The following is a 17,355-nucleotide window of genomic DNA, read 5'->3' as shown; positions in this document are numbered from 1 at the left end:
CTGGCTACTGATTTAAGCAACAGCTCCATAGGATTCAGGGCATCTTAGGCTTCTCTGCTCATCCCAGGCACTTCAACCTTCCATCTGGATTTGCCCCTAAAAGGAGAGGGAAAAATGTGGCTTATATGAAGGGTAAGTTGTAAGTAAGCACAGACGATGACATTGTACGTAATTGTTCCTCATTTGTAGGATGCACCTATTAAGACCCTGGCCGCAGGTGCCAATTTTTTGGCTTTGTGGAACTCGACTCAATTTAGCTTTGTATCTGGTCTTAACTTGATCCGTTTCTTAAAACTCTTCATTTGAAATGGAAATGTAACCTGGCAGTGATGGCATTCTCTCCCAATGTTTTTATATTTGCTTTCCCGATGAAGCGTGGTATAGCTGACACACGATCACTTTGATTGCGTTTCAATATGTGCACATCAGTTTTTCCTCTTTCAATGAAAATACTTGAGTCCTGTCATACTGTATTTGCTAATAAAGGCAAATGGAAATACTACTCCTAATAATAACAATGGTGTAAATTAATAATTAATTGATAATAAATGATAAAGGCGCAAATTAAAGATTGGGTTTATAAATTACGGGCTCCTTTTTCCTGAGTTATGTGCGAAAAAACCCCTGCCCCAATTTCTCATGATGTCCATCGCAGGAGGAAGCTGTGACTGTGTTCCAATATGCACTGAAAAAAATTACATTGGAATGGGGGGAAAAATGGCACTACGGGTAGGTAAAAGTGCCTGTGGCAGCAGTGTGCCTTCAGATGTTGTTCTTGGTATTCAAAGCATTGCCTGGCATTCTTCTTCTTCTTCTTTTTTAAAATAGTATTTCAATTGAAAACTAGAAGCTGGCATACTTCTCTAACCATTTTTATTTACATAAATGCCTCTGGGCCTCAAGATTTGCTAGAAAAAGAAGTATTAGAAAACTGCAGCCCAGTGCCTGGTTTAGGAGTGTATCCAGTTGATCCACTAAGATTAAGAGCCATGGTGGCGCAGTGGTTAGAAGGCAGTATAGCTGCCTGCAATTTGGCAGTTCGAATCTCACCCGGCTCAAAGTTGACTCAGCCTTCCATCCTTCCAAGGTGGGTAAAATGAGGACCCAGATTGTTGGGGGCAAGAGGCTGACTCTGTAAACCGCTTAGAGAGGGCTGTAAAAGGCATTGTGAAGTAGTATATAAGTCTAAGGGCTATTGCTATTGCTGTCCAGAATTGGGGGGGAAGATACCGATAAGCAAGATAGCAGAAGGGCTGGGCCAAGAAACTCCAACCTTAGCAACTTCACGACTTGTGGATTTCAACCCACAGAATTCCTCAGCCAGGCATGCTGGGAGTTGAAATCTTGAAGTTGCCATTTTTGGAGACCCCTGCACTAACCAAAAAATGAACTCCTGCCTCAAAATATGGGATTGGGAATTTAGCCTACCCATTGCTATAATGTCCTCCTGGCTGACCTCCATGAGGTGACCAGCAGCTGCAATTCCAAAACATGCATTTCGTTTCAACAGAGGAGGTTTTAATTAGGAGTCAGGTGTTCTTTTCCCGTCTTCCACTGAGTGGTTCATCTCTGAGATGATGCACCAGACACTCCGAAAGCCCAGCACCAAAAGCCCCCCCATCACAATGAAGGGACAAAAGCTGCAAGCAGTGGACCAGTTTACATACCTTTGCAGCACCCTCTCCCAGGCAGTGACAGTTGACATCGAGGTCAACTGCAGAATCGCCAAGGCAAGCTCTGCTTTCAGCGGACTACTGACCAACTTGTGGGACCGCTGTGGAATAAGCCTTGCTACAAAGCTCAAAGTCTACCGAGCAGTAGTGCTAACTACCCTGATGTATGCCAGTGAGACTTGGACTGTATACAGGAGGCACGCTAGCCAACTGAACCACTTCCACACAACCTGCCTCCGCAGAGTTCTGAGGATCCAGTGGCAGGACAAGGTGCCAGACAAAGAAGTCCCAGACATGCTGGGCAGGCCATGTTGCAAGGAAGTCAGACCACCGCATCCTCTATGGTGAGCTGTCTCAAGAAAAGGGATAGCACGGGGGACAAAGGAAGTGATACAAAGACACGTTGAAAGCCTCCTTCAAGTCCCTGGATATTGACACCACCTCTTGGGAAACCCTGGCACAAGATCGATCGACATGGTGCACGTTGATCCACCAAGGCTGTCAAACATCTGAGGACAGAAGAACAACCACCAAGAGTAGCAAGCATACCGCAAAGCCAGAGCTGCAAATGCTGCAACAATGGTGCCCACACATGTCTGCCCAACTTGTGGCAGAACAGGCCGTGCCCATATAGGCCTTACCAGCCACCTTTAGACACACCATGGACAGCCCACAACCCACTAGATGTCAGGGTCCTCTTTGAACATGATGGATGAACATCATCATCTCTCAGAAACAAAAATGGTGTGTGGGCCACTTTTCTTTCTTCCAAAACCCGTCACCCACCCAATTTTGCACAACTTCTTGAGTCCTGAGTAAGATCACCCAAACACATTAAGGTCTCTTTGGGGTTACCTAGAGTCGTCCTCCCGCAATTGCTTTTGGCACTGAGTTCTGTAGCCCTGCATTAGAATTAGAATTAGAATTTATTTATGGGCCAAGTGTGATTAGACACACAAGGAATTTGTCTCCTGCACATAATTCTCAGTGTACATACAACAATAATGATGGATCATTATCGTAGTCATTGTAAAAATACATTCATACATTATTCCTCACACATGAATGAAACAGCATAAAGCAAAAAAAGGCACAGACCAGAAATTACTGAATATCTTCTTTGCTTTTTCTGCATTTCTCAACCTCAAAAACTGAAACCAGCTCCCAGAATTTCTCAGCCAGCATGCTGGCTGAGGAATTCTGGGAGTTGAAAGTCCACATAAGGAGAAATGCTAGATGTTCTGCTTTCCAAATTCCTCCCCTTTTCTTTTGCTTGGCTGCTTCCAGCTTCTTCTCTCAATTGTTAGAAGTCTGACTGAAGGACCATCTGTTCACTAGAATAAATAGATTCTTAACATCTGATTAAAAAAAAAAAATCCTGAGCGAACCTTAATGAAATATAGTTTGCTTGCTATCTATTCACAACTACCAGTTTATTCAAGAGGTTTTTGATTTGCATTTTGTCGGCTTCGGAGTACACCAGATAGATTCTCTGGGCACCTTTGTTCCATCGTTTACATTAATTAATTTATTTCTTTACTATTTTCATTCCTTTTAAAATATGAGAGTCTAATGGCCATTTTGTTTTACTGATTCTGAGTATTTTATGTGCATTTTATATATCGGAGGTCTTCAAACTTGGCAGCTTTAAGACTTGTGAACTTCAACTCCCAGAATTCTCCAGCCATCTGTCAGTAAAATCTCAGAATTCTGGGAGTTGAAGTCCACAAGTCTTAAAGCTGCCAAGTTTGGGGACCCTGATACAGATCTACATTTACAAGGAATTTTCGACTTAGAACAGTTCATTTAGTAACTGTTCACAATTACAATAGCATGGCACTGGAAAATGTGACTTATGACCATTTTTCACACTTACGACCGTTGGAGCATTCCCATGGTCACATGATCAAAATTCGGACACATGGCAACCGGTTCATATTTATGACAGTTGCAGAGTCCTGGAGTCATGTGATCAACTTTTGCTACCTTCTTACAAGCGAAAGTCAATGAGGAAGCCAGATTCATTTAACAACCCTATTACTAACTTAGTAACTGCAGTGATTCACTTAACAACTGTGGCTTGAAAGGTCATAAAATGGGGCAAAATTCACTTAACAAGACTTGTGGACTTCAATAACAGAAATATTGGGCTCAATTGTGGTCGTAAGTTGATGACTGACCCTCTCTCTCTCTCTCTCTCTCTCTCTCTCTCTCTCTCTCTATCTATCTATCTAATTAAATGGATAATGAACAATAAAGAAGCGAAAGTCCATTTATGGTTAAGATATTGGGGAGGGTGGGGGTGGAAATAAAAAATGATCTCAAGTATAATATAAAGATTAAAGTTCCCTCTGAATTGAACTCAGCTATACTCCAAGTGACCACTGACCTCTCCATGTAGCTTTTCTTGGTGACAATGCAGAAGGGCTCTGCTTGGTCTTCGTGGGTAGTTTTACAATTTCCTATTCTACTCTACAGCCCTGGGATTTCCTTCATTCAAGTATTCACCAAGATTGTTTGTAAGTAAGAGCCAATAGCTTCCATGCTTTCCTTTAGAGCAATCTTGGTCTATTTCCCCAAGAGCCAATTTCTGCCTTACTGCTGTCATTGTTCAATTAAAACAACATCATGTGCTGTAATGAGCACCAACCAGCCATTTACTCGCTCACTCAAAGTTCTTCACTTTGTAGAAATAATGGGCTATTTCCCATTGATGAGAAAGAGCAGACATATGAGCGATCAGTTATGCACACTAGGCAAATACTGATGTGTGTGTGTGTGTGTTAAAAAAATCAAGATGGCTGTTCTGCCTGCCATCTTGGTTATTTTGATCACACTGTAGATGCCTCTGTGAGAGCAAGTCCCATGGATGGTGTCATTCTCTTCATTCCCCCATTCAACATTCAATCTCTCGCTGTATTTCGGCTGCTGTATCGCATGACTGACATCGCAGGATGAAAAAGAGGTTAGAAGAGAAGGCCTCCTTACTTGGTTGGCATGGTTGACTTTCGGGCATATTTATTTATTAGGTGGGCCAATTAAAAAACCTTGTTGACACTTTTTAGATTTTCTTATTGTTTTTGGTTGTTCACTTTTTTATTTTGAACACAAAAACATTGGTGTTTTGGAGCACTTGCCTGGTATAAAAATATTGCAAGAAAACATGTAAGTGCCAGGAATGTCGCTTAAATGTGAAATGCCACATGAGTCAGATTTCACTAAGGGCCTCATTCAGGACAACGCCAAAAATATATTTTGTTAGGCTCTGTCCTCTTGGCAGAAGAAGGACTCATGAGCCAATTATTTCAGTGAACGATGTGAACAAAGTTCTTAAGAGGATCAGATGCTACGTAGATCTCTGAAAGTAATTATGCTAAGTGGCTTGAAGATTTCCTTTAGACACTGAATTCATAAAATTGTAGATGGGAAGAGATAGCTATTGAAAAGCGAACCAATAATACTGTGCCAGAAAAGGACCAGGCCTGCATAAGTACAAATTTATATCAGGCACAGTTGTGAGTTCGTTCTATTGATTCCTTTTGTGTAAGAAAAGATAGTAAATGATTCTAGATTGGGGATGATGGATAACTTTCCTGGATTGAGGGCTACCATTATTTTTTTCCTGAGTGGCCGTTTGGTAGGTTGTAGATTGTCATCAAAGGAGGGAGTGATGCAGATGGCTCTGCCATCATCCTGTGGGTGGATGGAGAGAGGGAATGAGGGCTTTGGAGTCCCATCCCCCACTCCCCTTTGTTTTTGTACTTTACTCTGAGAGACATAATTCCCAACATTCAGAGGTTTTGCCACTGAATTTCATGGATGGCATCTCAGGAGCTGCAAATAGGATGTTGGGATCCATGTGCAGCCGGAGAGTTGTCCACTCCTATTTCCGAAGGACCATGGAGGTAGCCTGTCATCTCATAAGCTCCATTTTGCTTTCCTGGTTTTCCTCCTATGCCACACTGACAGATCTCCATAAAAATGTGGTAAACTTCTCACCCACCACAGTGACTCAAGCTCCCCTCCCCTTTCTGGTTCTAGAAGACTCCAGGTGGCAAACTTCATGGCTTTGGTTTACTAGTAAGATATTCCCTTGAACCAACCTTTTTTGCCCTGGCTTCAATCATATGGTAAGGACAAGGGTGTCTTAGCACCACGGAAGGTTCCCTCCCGTAGACAGACCTCTCTAAAAAGATCTTTCTCAACACATGTGAACCGCTGACCAGTCACAGGAAGTGTCCTCCTTACATTTTTGGAGGAATTTTTATTTGTCTGACCTTGGGTGATGTTCCAGGCAAAACTGGTATGCTTAAGATTCCAGAGTATAACTATTGTAGATAAACAGTTGTGCCAGGCAATGTTGGCTGATGAAATAAAAATGGAAAACAGTCGTTTTGATATACATGGCTTTTGATCCACCCTATATGAATGAACGCTTGCGGGTTACCTTTTTTGCATAATTCCTATGGGGGAAAAATGGAGAAGGGTAAATATCCATCTTCTCCCCCCTTTTTAATTTGATCACAGTTCCTTTTGGATTCCCCCCCCCCCTCCAGGTTATTCATTCATAAAACACGGGATCTTTTGAGTTTTGGTTTACTTTGCCTTGTCTGCTTTCTGAGGCATAGCGTAATCTCAGTTTTGTTCAAAGAACAAAATGTTCAAAGATGAACGCGGGGTGGGGAGGCAAAAGCAGCCCCTTCACAATATTTTCAGCTGTCTCCCCTGTTTCCTCTTTTCCAGGAAAAGCTCTGCCAGCAGAAGTATAACGTCTCCTGCATCATGATCATGCCCCAGTACCAAAGGCAAGGATTTGGGAGGTTCCTCATCGATTTCAGTAAGTGAAGGGCTGCCTTTCCATTCCTTTGAATTTGGGAAATGGATATTGCAGTGGGAAACCAGCGAGAGCAACGGTGCTCTTCTGTGCATAGATAATGGGCTTTCTGTACCCAACTGCATCTGGGCAGAATAAGTCCATTAAAAGAACCATCTAATCCTGTGATATACCTGAAGCAGCAGACTCCTTCTCCATTCGCAGGGCTATTAGCTCTCAGTATTGTTAGATTGAACAAATTGTCTAAATTGCATTCCTTTTGCATTGTTCATTAATACTGTGAGAAGCCGTGATTTGTCATTAAAGTAAGAAGGTAATTTAGGGCCTTCTTCAGTTCCTAGATTTCTTTTTAGTGCAAAGTGTACTTTAGTTGAGCAGTACTTAAAACGGAGCATAATGTTTTAGGCTTTTGTTCCTTTCAAAAACATAATTGTCTCCAGTCTGAAAGAGACAATACTTCTTGGAGCATGCTGTAAAAAATGGTATATCCTGATTTTAATTTTTTTTCTAAATCACGCACTTAGGCAGCCGGCGTATTTTGAAGCTCAAATTATTACCTCTACTGCTTCTGTAGAGTTTTTATCTAAAGGCAGGAAAACAAAATGTAGCCAATAAACCAAGACTAAATGTTCAAACTAGGGGTGTCAAACTCAATTTCATTGAGGGCCGCACCAGGGGTGTGTTTGACCTTGGGGGGCCAGGGTGGGCGTGGCCAGCTTGACCTCACTCATGTCAGGGGTTCCTGTGGTGGCCCAAGCATTCTGCCAGTGAAAACGGGCTCCCGAGCTCTGTTTTCGGCTGGTATAGCTTCATGCAACTCTCTGCCAGTGAAAACGGAGCTCAGGAGGGTGGCCCGCAGCCCTTGCGAATTCCATTTTCGGCTGCGATGGACTCCTGCAACCCACTGCCAGGGAAAACAGAGCTGAAGAGAGTCGCCTGCAGCCCTCCCTGAGCTTCATTTTCACTGGCAGAGGCACCACGGGCTGGTCTTTTGCTGGTTCCAGGGCGGCCCTGTGGGCCAGATCTAAACACCCCTGGTTTAAACCATGCAGTTAAAAAACAAACAGTAGTAGATGCAAGCATTTCATATTGACTAGTCACCACCAAACTTACAATAACACAGTTAAAAGCGACATAGGGTCTAGCGAGAGCGTTATTTAAACATATGACATATGTAGAGACCAGCCCATGACCAACTTTACACCCACGGAAAGCGTAGAGTTGTTTCTGCACACACGCAAAGGAGGTTTCAATCGATTGATGACAACCGCTTCGGCGAAAGGTAGAACACCAGAGTTCCTGTGGCGCAGCAAAACTTTGAACACAGTGTTTGAATTGACTTGGTGACCCGTAGCTAGTATATGTCTCGCGATAGCAGAAGAAGGCATTTTTGTGGCCATAGTTTGCAATTTAGATTAAAGGTTGTGTTGTCACTAAGAAAGGACAAAGACAGTGTCTGTTCATGCATTTTATTCTCAGGCGGCAGATGGCACAGGTGGAATACTGTCATCCATAGTGTACGTAATGCAGGTCAGAATGTAACTTCAGAAAGGGATGTTCCAGGTGCCAGGAAGGAGACTCAGGTGGGGAGATAATAGCAATAGTGTACGTAATGCAGGTCAGAATGTAACTTCAGAAAGGGATGTTCCAGGTGCCAGGAAGGAGGCTCAGGTGGGGAGATGGGCAGAGTTCCAGGCAGAGGCAAGATCTTCCAAGGGAGCTATGGTCCCGTCCAGAGGTGGGTGTCACATAATGTAAGCGCTCCATGGCATAGGGCCGGGTTACTTACGGGACCGCCTGCTGCTACCGAATACCTCTCACAGACCCGTGCGCTCTCACAGAGAGGGACTCCTCAGGGTGCCGTCGGCGCGACAGTGTCGTCTGGCGACACCCAGGGGAAGGGCCTTCTCTGTGGGGGCTCCCGCCCTCTGGAACGAACTCCCCCCAGGACTTCGTCAACTTCCGGACCTCCGAACCTTTCGCCGCGAGCTTAAAACCCACTTATTCATCTGCGCTGGACTGGGTTAGTTTTTTAAGTTTATGGGTTTTAATGGGTTTTAGTCTTAAATTTTAATCGTGGCCAATTTAATAAGTTTTTTAACTGTATTTTAATTGTATTTATAGTGTATTGTGTATTTTTACTTGGCTGTGAACCGCCCTGAGTCCTTCGGGAGAAGGGCGGTATACAAATTTAAATAATAAAAAAATAAATAAATAAAAATAACAACTGGTTTGCCCAGCACCGAGAATATGAGTGTGGATGCGGCTTCAAAAACACGGCAACTATATAGGACAGGATAGTGCCTGGGAAGGTGGACAGGCCCAGCCACTTGTCAGAACTACCGGTTTGCCTTAGCTGGTCCGAACCGGCAGCAGCCCACCTCTAGTCCCGTCCCTTCCTGTCCCCCTGCCCATCCATCGTAGCATAAAACAAAACCTCTACAGTTCGCTTAGTGACTGTTCAAAGTGATAACAGCACTGAAAAAAGTAACATGACGGTTTTTCATGGTTACAACCTTCATAGCATCCCCATGGCCACGCAATCAAAATTAAGATGCTTGCCAACTGGTTCATACTTATGACCGTTGCTGTGTCCCAGGGTCATCTTATCACCTTCTGTGACCTTTTTTCATTGTTCTTCTCAATTAGCAACTTTTTAGTATTCTTTAATTCTTAAGCTCCAGCTCCTCAGGCGTCTTCAGAGAAAGGAGAAGCTTACAGTCGCAAAGCAACTTCTTTTTTTTCTCTTACCTTTTGATTTGGTGCTGCTACAAGGGTGCTGATAAGGTAACTTTATGACTGATCCTCCCATCCTGCGATCCCATGACTGCCATTCGCGCACTTCACACTTCCAACTTCCAACAAGCAGTAATGGAGAAGCCAGCAATAAAAATCACATGATATACATGTCCGAAGATAATTTTACAGGATCCAATCTGGGTCAGTCACCGGGACCAGAGTTTTAGTCTTCCAAGCTTTTGAACTCAAGTTGGAGCTCATCCTCAGGGAACTTCTCTGTACCAGAATGCGTTATTTGAGCTATTCCCGTGATGGCGAACCTATGGCACGCATGTGGGCATGTGCGCTGTCACTGTTGCCAGCTGTTTTTCTGGTTTCCGGAGCACCAATGCATGCCGGCCAGCTGGTCTTTGCGGGTCATGGAGCACTGGAAAACGGCCTGAAAGCAGCCTGAAAAACGGGCAACACCAGTCAAAAAACAGGCAGGCACGCACCGGCTCGGGCGTGTGCGAGGACCAGCTGGCTGGCGCGCATGCACAAGCCAGAAACCCGAAGACCAGCTGCCCAGCGGGCATGGTCTTCGGGTTTCCAGCACTCCGGCATGTGCATTCCGGTTTGGGCACTCGGTGTCGAAAAGGTTTGCCATCACTGAGCTATTCCATACGTAGTATTTATGTGGTGCCTGGTTCTGTGTGGCTCCCTAGCTGTTGATTGGGATATTGATGGGCGGCCACTAAGTCATTCGCTGTTGTTTCCTTTTGCTGCCAAGTCCTCAGTTCCTAAGTACTTGATAAGCTGATCATAAATCAACAGGTAAGATAACCAAGGAAGTGGTTGAAACCTGGGAAATGGAGTTAACAGGAGTGCTGATTTACCACCAGCTTATCTTAGGAGACAACAATAGCCAGTCTGCTGGCCATCAACACATCAGTCAACCAATTGGAAGAGTAGAATAGAATTCTTTATTGGCCAAGTGTGATTGGAATTTGTCTTTGGTGCATAAGCTCTCAGTGTACATAAAAAGACAAGATACATTCGTCAAGAATCATAAGGTACAACAGTTAATGATAGTCCTAGCGTACAAATAAGCAATCAAATCATATTAGGAAACAGTCAATATAAATCATAAGGATACCATCAGCAAGGTTACAGTCATACAGTCATAAGTGGGAGGAGATGGGTGATAGGAACGATGAGAAGATTAATAGTAGTGCAAACTATTAGTAAATAGTTTGTCAGTGTTGAGGGAATTATTTGTTTAGCAGAGTGATGGCGTTCGGGGAAAAAACTATTCTTGTGTCTAGGTGTTCTGGTGTGCAGTGCCCTATAGTGTCGTTTTGAGGGTAGGAGTTGAAACGTTTTATGTCCAGGATGCGAGGAAGGCATCACAAATCACAAGTTATAGGAATAGCAATAGACTTATATACCGCTTCACAGTGCTTTACAGCCCCCTCTAAGCAGTTTACAGAGTCAGCTTCTTGCCCCCAACAATCTGGGTCTTCATTTTACCTACTTCAGAAAGGTGGAAGGCTGAGTCAACCTGGACCCTGGTGGGATTCGAACTGCCAAATTGCAGACAACCAGTAGTCAGCAGAAGTGGCCTGCAGTACTGCACTCTAGCCACTGCGCCACTGAGGCTCATAGTTGTGAGTCATGATGTCTCACTTAACACCCATGTTGGTGAGCAACAGATTGGCTGGCCTTTATTGCAGTCATTAAACAAGGACTACCTGTACTGCAGTTGATACTAATATATTACTTGGGTTTTGAAAATTATTTGTAGCCTTTAAAATTGTATTTCATTATTTTAATAAATATTGAAAGCTCTAGCTCTTTCTGCTGCTTGTAAATTTCCTGTTCACTTCATGTTTTATCTTTCTGATTTTTTTTCTCCTTTTTTCTTTCATCTATCTTATTTTCTCCCCCCATCCTCTCCCACAAATGCTTAATTCAAGTCACATTTAATCACATTTTTAAAAAAAAGAAACTTGACATTTCTGGCACTTTAGAGTTTCTTCTCCGTGATCTGTGTTGTCAAAATTGAAATTGGGAAGAAGATAGATATAAGTAGGAAGGTTTTTTTTTTGCATTAGCGGTGATCATGAAAAAGAGATATTGCTAATCACTTTCTTTCAGAATATTCATGTCTGACATTTTAGAAATTACAGAAGGGACTTGAGTGCTGCTAGAAAATTTTAAAAAAAAATCTTTTTCAAAAGCCTGCCTCCTCTTTCTAAATTGGAACCCAGCAGGGAACATCGTCAGAGAGTATTCAGGAACTGAATCAAAACGACGGCTGACATTTCTCTTCTGATGAAAAAGGTGATGTGTAAAATGCAAAATATAAATTGGGAGATACGGTGTCTAATTCTGATGAACCAGCTTACCTGTTGCTTCATCAAACTCAGGGCGAAGTAACAGCTGCTTCCTGGTCTCAGGAATGTTTTTATGAAGAAGTGTATTTTGATTTCTTAACATCATGGATGGGCTTTCAGATGTTGGAGATGAGCAGGTGGTGTCCAACATATCATCAGTTTGGGGTCCCTGCGCCTCCTTAAGAGTCCTAAATCCAGCTCTCCTTAAAGTCCATTGATAATTCAAAAGTACTACAAGTTTATTTCATGCTACCTATACCAAAGCATCGGAAATAGTAACATTTGAGGCGAATTGGTGACAGATAGTCCCAATTTTCCTCAAATGTTACTATTTCAGATTCTTTGATATAGGTAGCATGAAATAAACTTGTAATTTTGAATTCTATCCTCCTTGCAGGAGGCTTTCACAGCCAAAAATGGAGCTCGGGAACCCGTTTTCACTGGCAGAGCACTCGGCCTCCACAGGTGCCCCTGACACAAGTGATATTGAGCTGGCTATGCCCCCATGCCCACCCCCCGGCCCCCCCAAGGTCAAAAACACAACCCTGATACAACCCTCAATGAAATTGAGTTTGACACCCCTGATGTAGTTCAAACTTTTACAATTTATTGTTGGGTTATATATATTTACAGTTGCATTTAGCTAAACATGTTTTCTTAAGTGTGTGTTTTGTGAGAAAATGGGTTTCAAAAATGCACATTTGTGTTGTGGTCCGCCAGCAGCCTGCGGAGCTGGCAACGGAGTCGGACAGCGATGAGACTGTGGTGAGGCCAGGGCCATCGGGGAGTGAGGTGCGGACTCCAGAGCCTCCAGAGACTGATAGTAGTGAGGCAGAGGAACAGGAGGAGCCTGTTCCTAATGCACGCATGAGAAAAGCTGCTAGAAGGCAAGAGCAGCTCAAGCAGAGAGGACAACTTGGGAGTAAGGCCAAGAGATCATTGGCCCCTCCCATAAGGCTTAAAACAGACCAGTTTGGGCTTTGCCGGAAAACAACGTTGGTAGCTTTGTCTTCTGCTTCATCTACGTCTTGCCTTTATTTTTTGTGACTTCCGAACGTTTGCCAAGAAAGGCCTTTGGCAATTGCACATCATTGATTTAAGCATGTTGTTTTACCTTCTATCCTTCCTGTTCCTAATGATACCTTGGATAGAATTTGCCTTTTCTTTTCTCAACACCCACACAACCGATTGTCATTTTCATTCAGCTGTAATTCTCTCTGTGAGCTTTGGCAGAAGGATATGTAAGAGAAAGACCAAAGCTACGTGATGCACTGTATTCCCCTGGCACAGGAAAGGGGTGGCTTCCTCTGTGAATCTGGAGATTTGAGGCTGCTGTAGCTAAGAGAGATGATTAATGTTTCTTCGTGGGAAGATGTGGTTCCCTCTTGCTTAAAGGATGTAACAGTGTGGTCCCTTGTGGTGACATCTTCTCTTGAACCAGAATATTTCAATAATGATGGTTCATCCTTGAATACAATCTTCTTGACAATGATGGTTGCAAAATTAGAATCATTACAATTCCAAAAGCAGACAAATGGCATTGATTATTTGGAAAGTTGGGCAGTTGGTTGGGATTGGTAGCTGCTTTGATCACTCCAATATATATGACTTGTCATAAAAAGGCTTGAAATCAACTTCTTGGTCATATATGTAATAAACCATATAACGTATGATTATTACCATATGCTAGTATAATTTTAGGATATATCAGCTATAGGAGAAGAGCAGGCTGAGCTGGAAGGTGGAGTTAAATGTATCATCAGTTTAGAGTCATTGTCTTGCCACACGTCTTGTTCCAGTTCCTAGTTCCAGCTTCCTGTGAATTTCATTGACCTTCATCTAGCGCCAATTTAACTGTGGCAATTAGGTGACTAGATTTTTGTTTATAAGTAGCAATAATAAGCTCTTCTATGCTTTGAACTCAATGAATGCTCCTGGTTACACCAGCTGCCGCAATAGTTTCATCCCTGATTCTGTGTTCGTGCAAATATTTCCTTAAATTCTTGTATTATATGTTGTGTTTGTAAATTGTTTATAGAAGATAATAGGTAAATAATAGTTACGGCCAAATTTCAGGATTTAAATAATTAATATAACTGATCATATTACCAAATAAAGGACAGGTAAGATTTATTTAAATCATCAATGTTTATTGGAAATATTGTATAACTTGCTTGCTAAAATATTTTTAACCACTTCAGCATTTCCAATTGTGAAAAAATCACTATACATACATATATACATACATTCTAGGCTTTCATTGCTGCGCAACAGACCAACATTGTCATTTAATATCTAGGACAGTGTTTCTTAACCTTGACAGCTTTATGTCAAGTCCCAGAATTCTCCAGAACACGGCTGGCTAGGGAATTCTGGGAGTTGAAATCCACACATCTTAAAGCTGCCAAGGTTGAGAAACACTGATCTAGGAGGTCCTGCAACATCACTTCGTTTTGTGATTTCTTTCCACTAAGGCAGGGGTCTCCAACCTTGGCAACTTTAAGCCTGGAGGACTTCAGCTCCCAGAATCCCAGCTTTGCTGGCTGGGGAATTCTGGGAGTTGAAGTCCGCCAAGTTTAAGATTGCCAAGGTTGGAGACCCCTGCACTAGGGGACAAGGATGGAATAAAAGAACTCATGAATCTCATCTTCTTTGCTGCCTAGATAGAATTTAGGGGGAAAGAGGTTGGAATTAACAGCCAGCTTTTTAATATTTTCATTTTTACTCTTTTTTTTCAATGAAAATATTTATATTTCCAAGACTATTGCCACAGAAAACATTGGATTTTGGCTTCTGGTTTTCCTTTTGGGAACTTCCAACTTCACTGAGAGAGAAACCAACCCTAGTAGAGGAGATCATTGCAAATGATTAGGTTGCGTAATGAGGCCTAGCAAAGCAGCCCGGCCATCTGACAGTGAGTGGTCTGCAGACATTGCCCTAGTAACTCAGTTTCCAGCTCCATATGGTCCTCTTTGCAATCCTGTAAGCATGATCAGCTGGGGTGAGATTCTGTTTAATCAAGATAGGCGAACTGCTTTCGTTAAGATATGAACAACACTGACGCTCCTGGGATGCCTAGTGAACATGTGGGGACATGGGGAGAAGTCAGAAGGAAAAAGACCAAAAAATCACTTAACTGACATTTTCAAAGAATACAGAGAATTTACACCACCAAAGTACAGGTAGTCCTTGGCATACGACCTCAATTGAGCCCAAAATTTCTGTTGCTAAGCGAGACGTTTGTTAAGTGAGTTTTGCCCCATTTTACAACCTTTCTTGCCACGATTGTTAAGTGAATCACTGCAATTGTAAAGTTAGTAACACAGTTGTTAAGTGAATCTGGTTTTCCCATTGTCAGAAAGTCTCAAAAGGGGATCATGTAATTCCGGGATGTCATAAATACGAATCAGTTGCCAAATGTCTGAATTTTGATCACACGACCGTGGGGATGCTGCAACGGTCGTGTGAAAACCGGTCATAAGTCACTTTTTTCAGTGCCGTTGTAATATCAAATGGTCACTAAATAGACTGTTGTAAGCCGAGGCCTACCTGTATAGATTTGATCTACTGATGGAAGTGGAACCACGCAAAGACAACCGTTTTAAAAACAAGCTGTCACACACATTAAAGGAAAACCAGCTTTTAATTTTTATTAATTGATCAAAGTGCCATCAAATTGTCATTGACACTTACCAACCACCTAGATTTTCTCTGTCACGATTTGTCCCTAATCTGGAAAGACCAAAAAACTTTCAGGGGTGAATTTGTTTTTTATACATACATTTCATTTAAAACAGCAGACGTGGAACATCAAAAGCACTGATTGAAAATAATGCACATTTTTAGAAAATCATTTTTATCATTTCTTACGTTTTGACCAACTGAGGAAATGTCACATTTATCTTCCAGCTGGCTTGAAGCATAAGCGTATGGCCTGGGACACATTGTCAAATTTTGTCCTAAATAACTTTGGGTAAAGTTACCCCAAAGGCCTGTTAAATTGAGATAGGTGCCTCAAATGATTGAATTCGCCCTGAAATATTCATTTTCCAGGACAGCTTTTCTCTCTGTTAAAGGACCTCTGTCTTGTTCCAAGAATGGCAAGGCACTAATGTGACTAAAATAATTATTCTACGATGCTCCAAAGCATGAAGGGAAATAGCCAACAAAGAGGATAAATAAAATCCAATAAAAAGGACAGGAATCATGGAATATTTCTTAAGGATGGTAATACCAAATAGGAGAATCCTGCCACCAATTTTTTAGCCCATTCCTAGTTTCCCAAGCTCTCCTCAGCTAGCTTCTCTTTTCTCAGGAGTTCATGCCATATCAGAAGGGGAAAAAATGGTTTACTCTACTAATTTTCTAAATGGTTGAATAGTAGTGAACAAGTTTTTAAATTGAGCATTCTTGCAAATCTACGATATGTGTTATTTTTTTAGCTAAAACTTCCAGGGATATACACTGACTTATTGACTTATGGCCACAATTGAGGCCAAAATTTATGTTGTTCAGTGAGGCATTTGTTAAGTGAGCTTTTGCCCCATTTTACAACTTTTCTCACTTCATTTGCTAAGTGAATCAGGTGCACTTAAATTAGTAAGCCGGTTGTTAAGTGAAACCAGCTTCCCCATTGACTTTGCTGGTCAGGAAATCGTAAAAGGAGATCACACAACCCCGGGACATTGCAACCATCATAAATGTGAGTCAGTTGTCAATCATCCAAATGTAAATCACCTAACCATGGGGATGCTGCAAAGGTCATAAAGGTGAAAAATGCTCATAAGTACTTTTTTCAGTGCCATTGTGACTTTGAACGGTCACTAAATGAACTGTTGTAAGTTGAGGGCTACCTGTAGTACAAAAACCATGTTACATACAGAGAGAGAAAGAGAGGGAGGGAGAGAGAGGTGATAACCTATCTTCTGTAACTGCTCACAGTAGAACCTAACAGTTGAACTGAATTACTGTTCCTGCAACCTTCATTGTTGTTCATTAAGTGGTTCTCTTTCCTCCCAGGCTGGTTGCAGTTAGTGGGGGTTTTTTGGGTGCGGGGGAGGATGGTCGAACCTTAGGCCCTTGCTTTGCAGGGTCCCTCAGGGTTGTGCCCCTCCCCTCTTCTTTTTAATACCCATCCTCTCATTTTTAATATCTGTATCTCTATATCTAATAGATTTTGCCATTGTAATCTGTAATACTGCTCTTTACTGCTAAAAGGCTTAATACAGGTAGTCCCCTGGTTATGAGCATTCCCTTAGTAAACTTTCGAAGTTACGCAATAAGTAACCCCTAGCGTTTGTGAACAAGTCCCGAAACTACGAATTTCGCAGCACCATTGCAGTTGTTCGCCCTTATGAACAACCGCAAAGTCTCTGCAACATTCATCCTGAACGTTGCCGGGTGAAATGGAGCTTCTGAGGGGCAAATCCCCCCCCCTCCAGAAGCTCCCTTTGGGTCTCATGCTCCCCACAATTGCTTCCCCCCCCCAACCTCCCGCACCAGGTCACTTACCTTGTGAAGATCTAGCAAGCAGTCTCCTCTCCAGCCTCTCAGCCTCATGCGCCCCTCTGCAGTTCCGTTCAGGCCTCCGTAGGTCTCACCCAGCACGTTGCTGGCCACAATGGAGCTTCTGAGGGGCGAATCCGCCCCGCCGACACTTCATTTCGGCCTGTAATAGGTCAGGGGAGCCCTGTGGAGGCCCAAACGGAGCATCGGAGAGCCTGATCTGCCCCTT

At 42.7% G+C, this 17,355-nt stretch overlaps 1 protein-coding gene across 1 annotated transcript in view; it reads left to right on the top strand.

The window, feature by feature from the left end:
* The window catches only part of KAT6B (lysine acetyltransferase 6B), a 103,642-nt gene that overhangs the window by 65,598 nt on the left and 20,689 nt on the right, over positions 1 to 17,355 (top strand). The window contains exon 13 of the mRNA XM_058188468.1: positions 6,417 to 6,510. Coding sequence (XP_058044451.1) covers positions 6,417 to 6,510 — 94 coding nt within the window. The remainder of the gene's footprint in view (positions 1 to 6,416; positions 6,511 to 17,355) is intronic.

Source organism: Ahaetulla prasina, chromosome 6 (assembly GCF_028640845.1).
Source record: "Ahaetulla prasina isolate Xishuangbanna chromosome 6, ASM2864084v1, whole genome shotgun sequence".
In the NCBI taxonomy this organism is placed as follows: Eukaryota; Metazoa; Chordata; class Lepidosauria; order Squamata; family Colubridae; genus Ahaetulla; species Ahaetulla prasina.
Note: the sequence above shows the minus strand (reverse complement) of the source record. Positions and strands in the feature narration are given on the sequence as shown.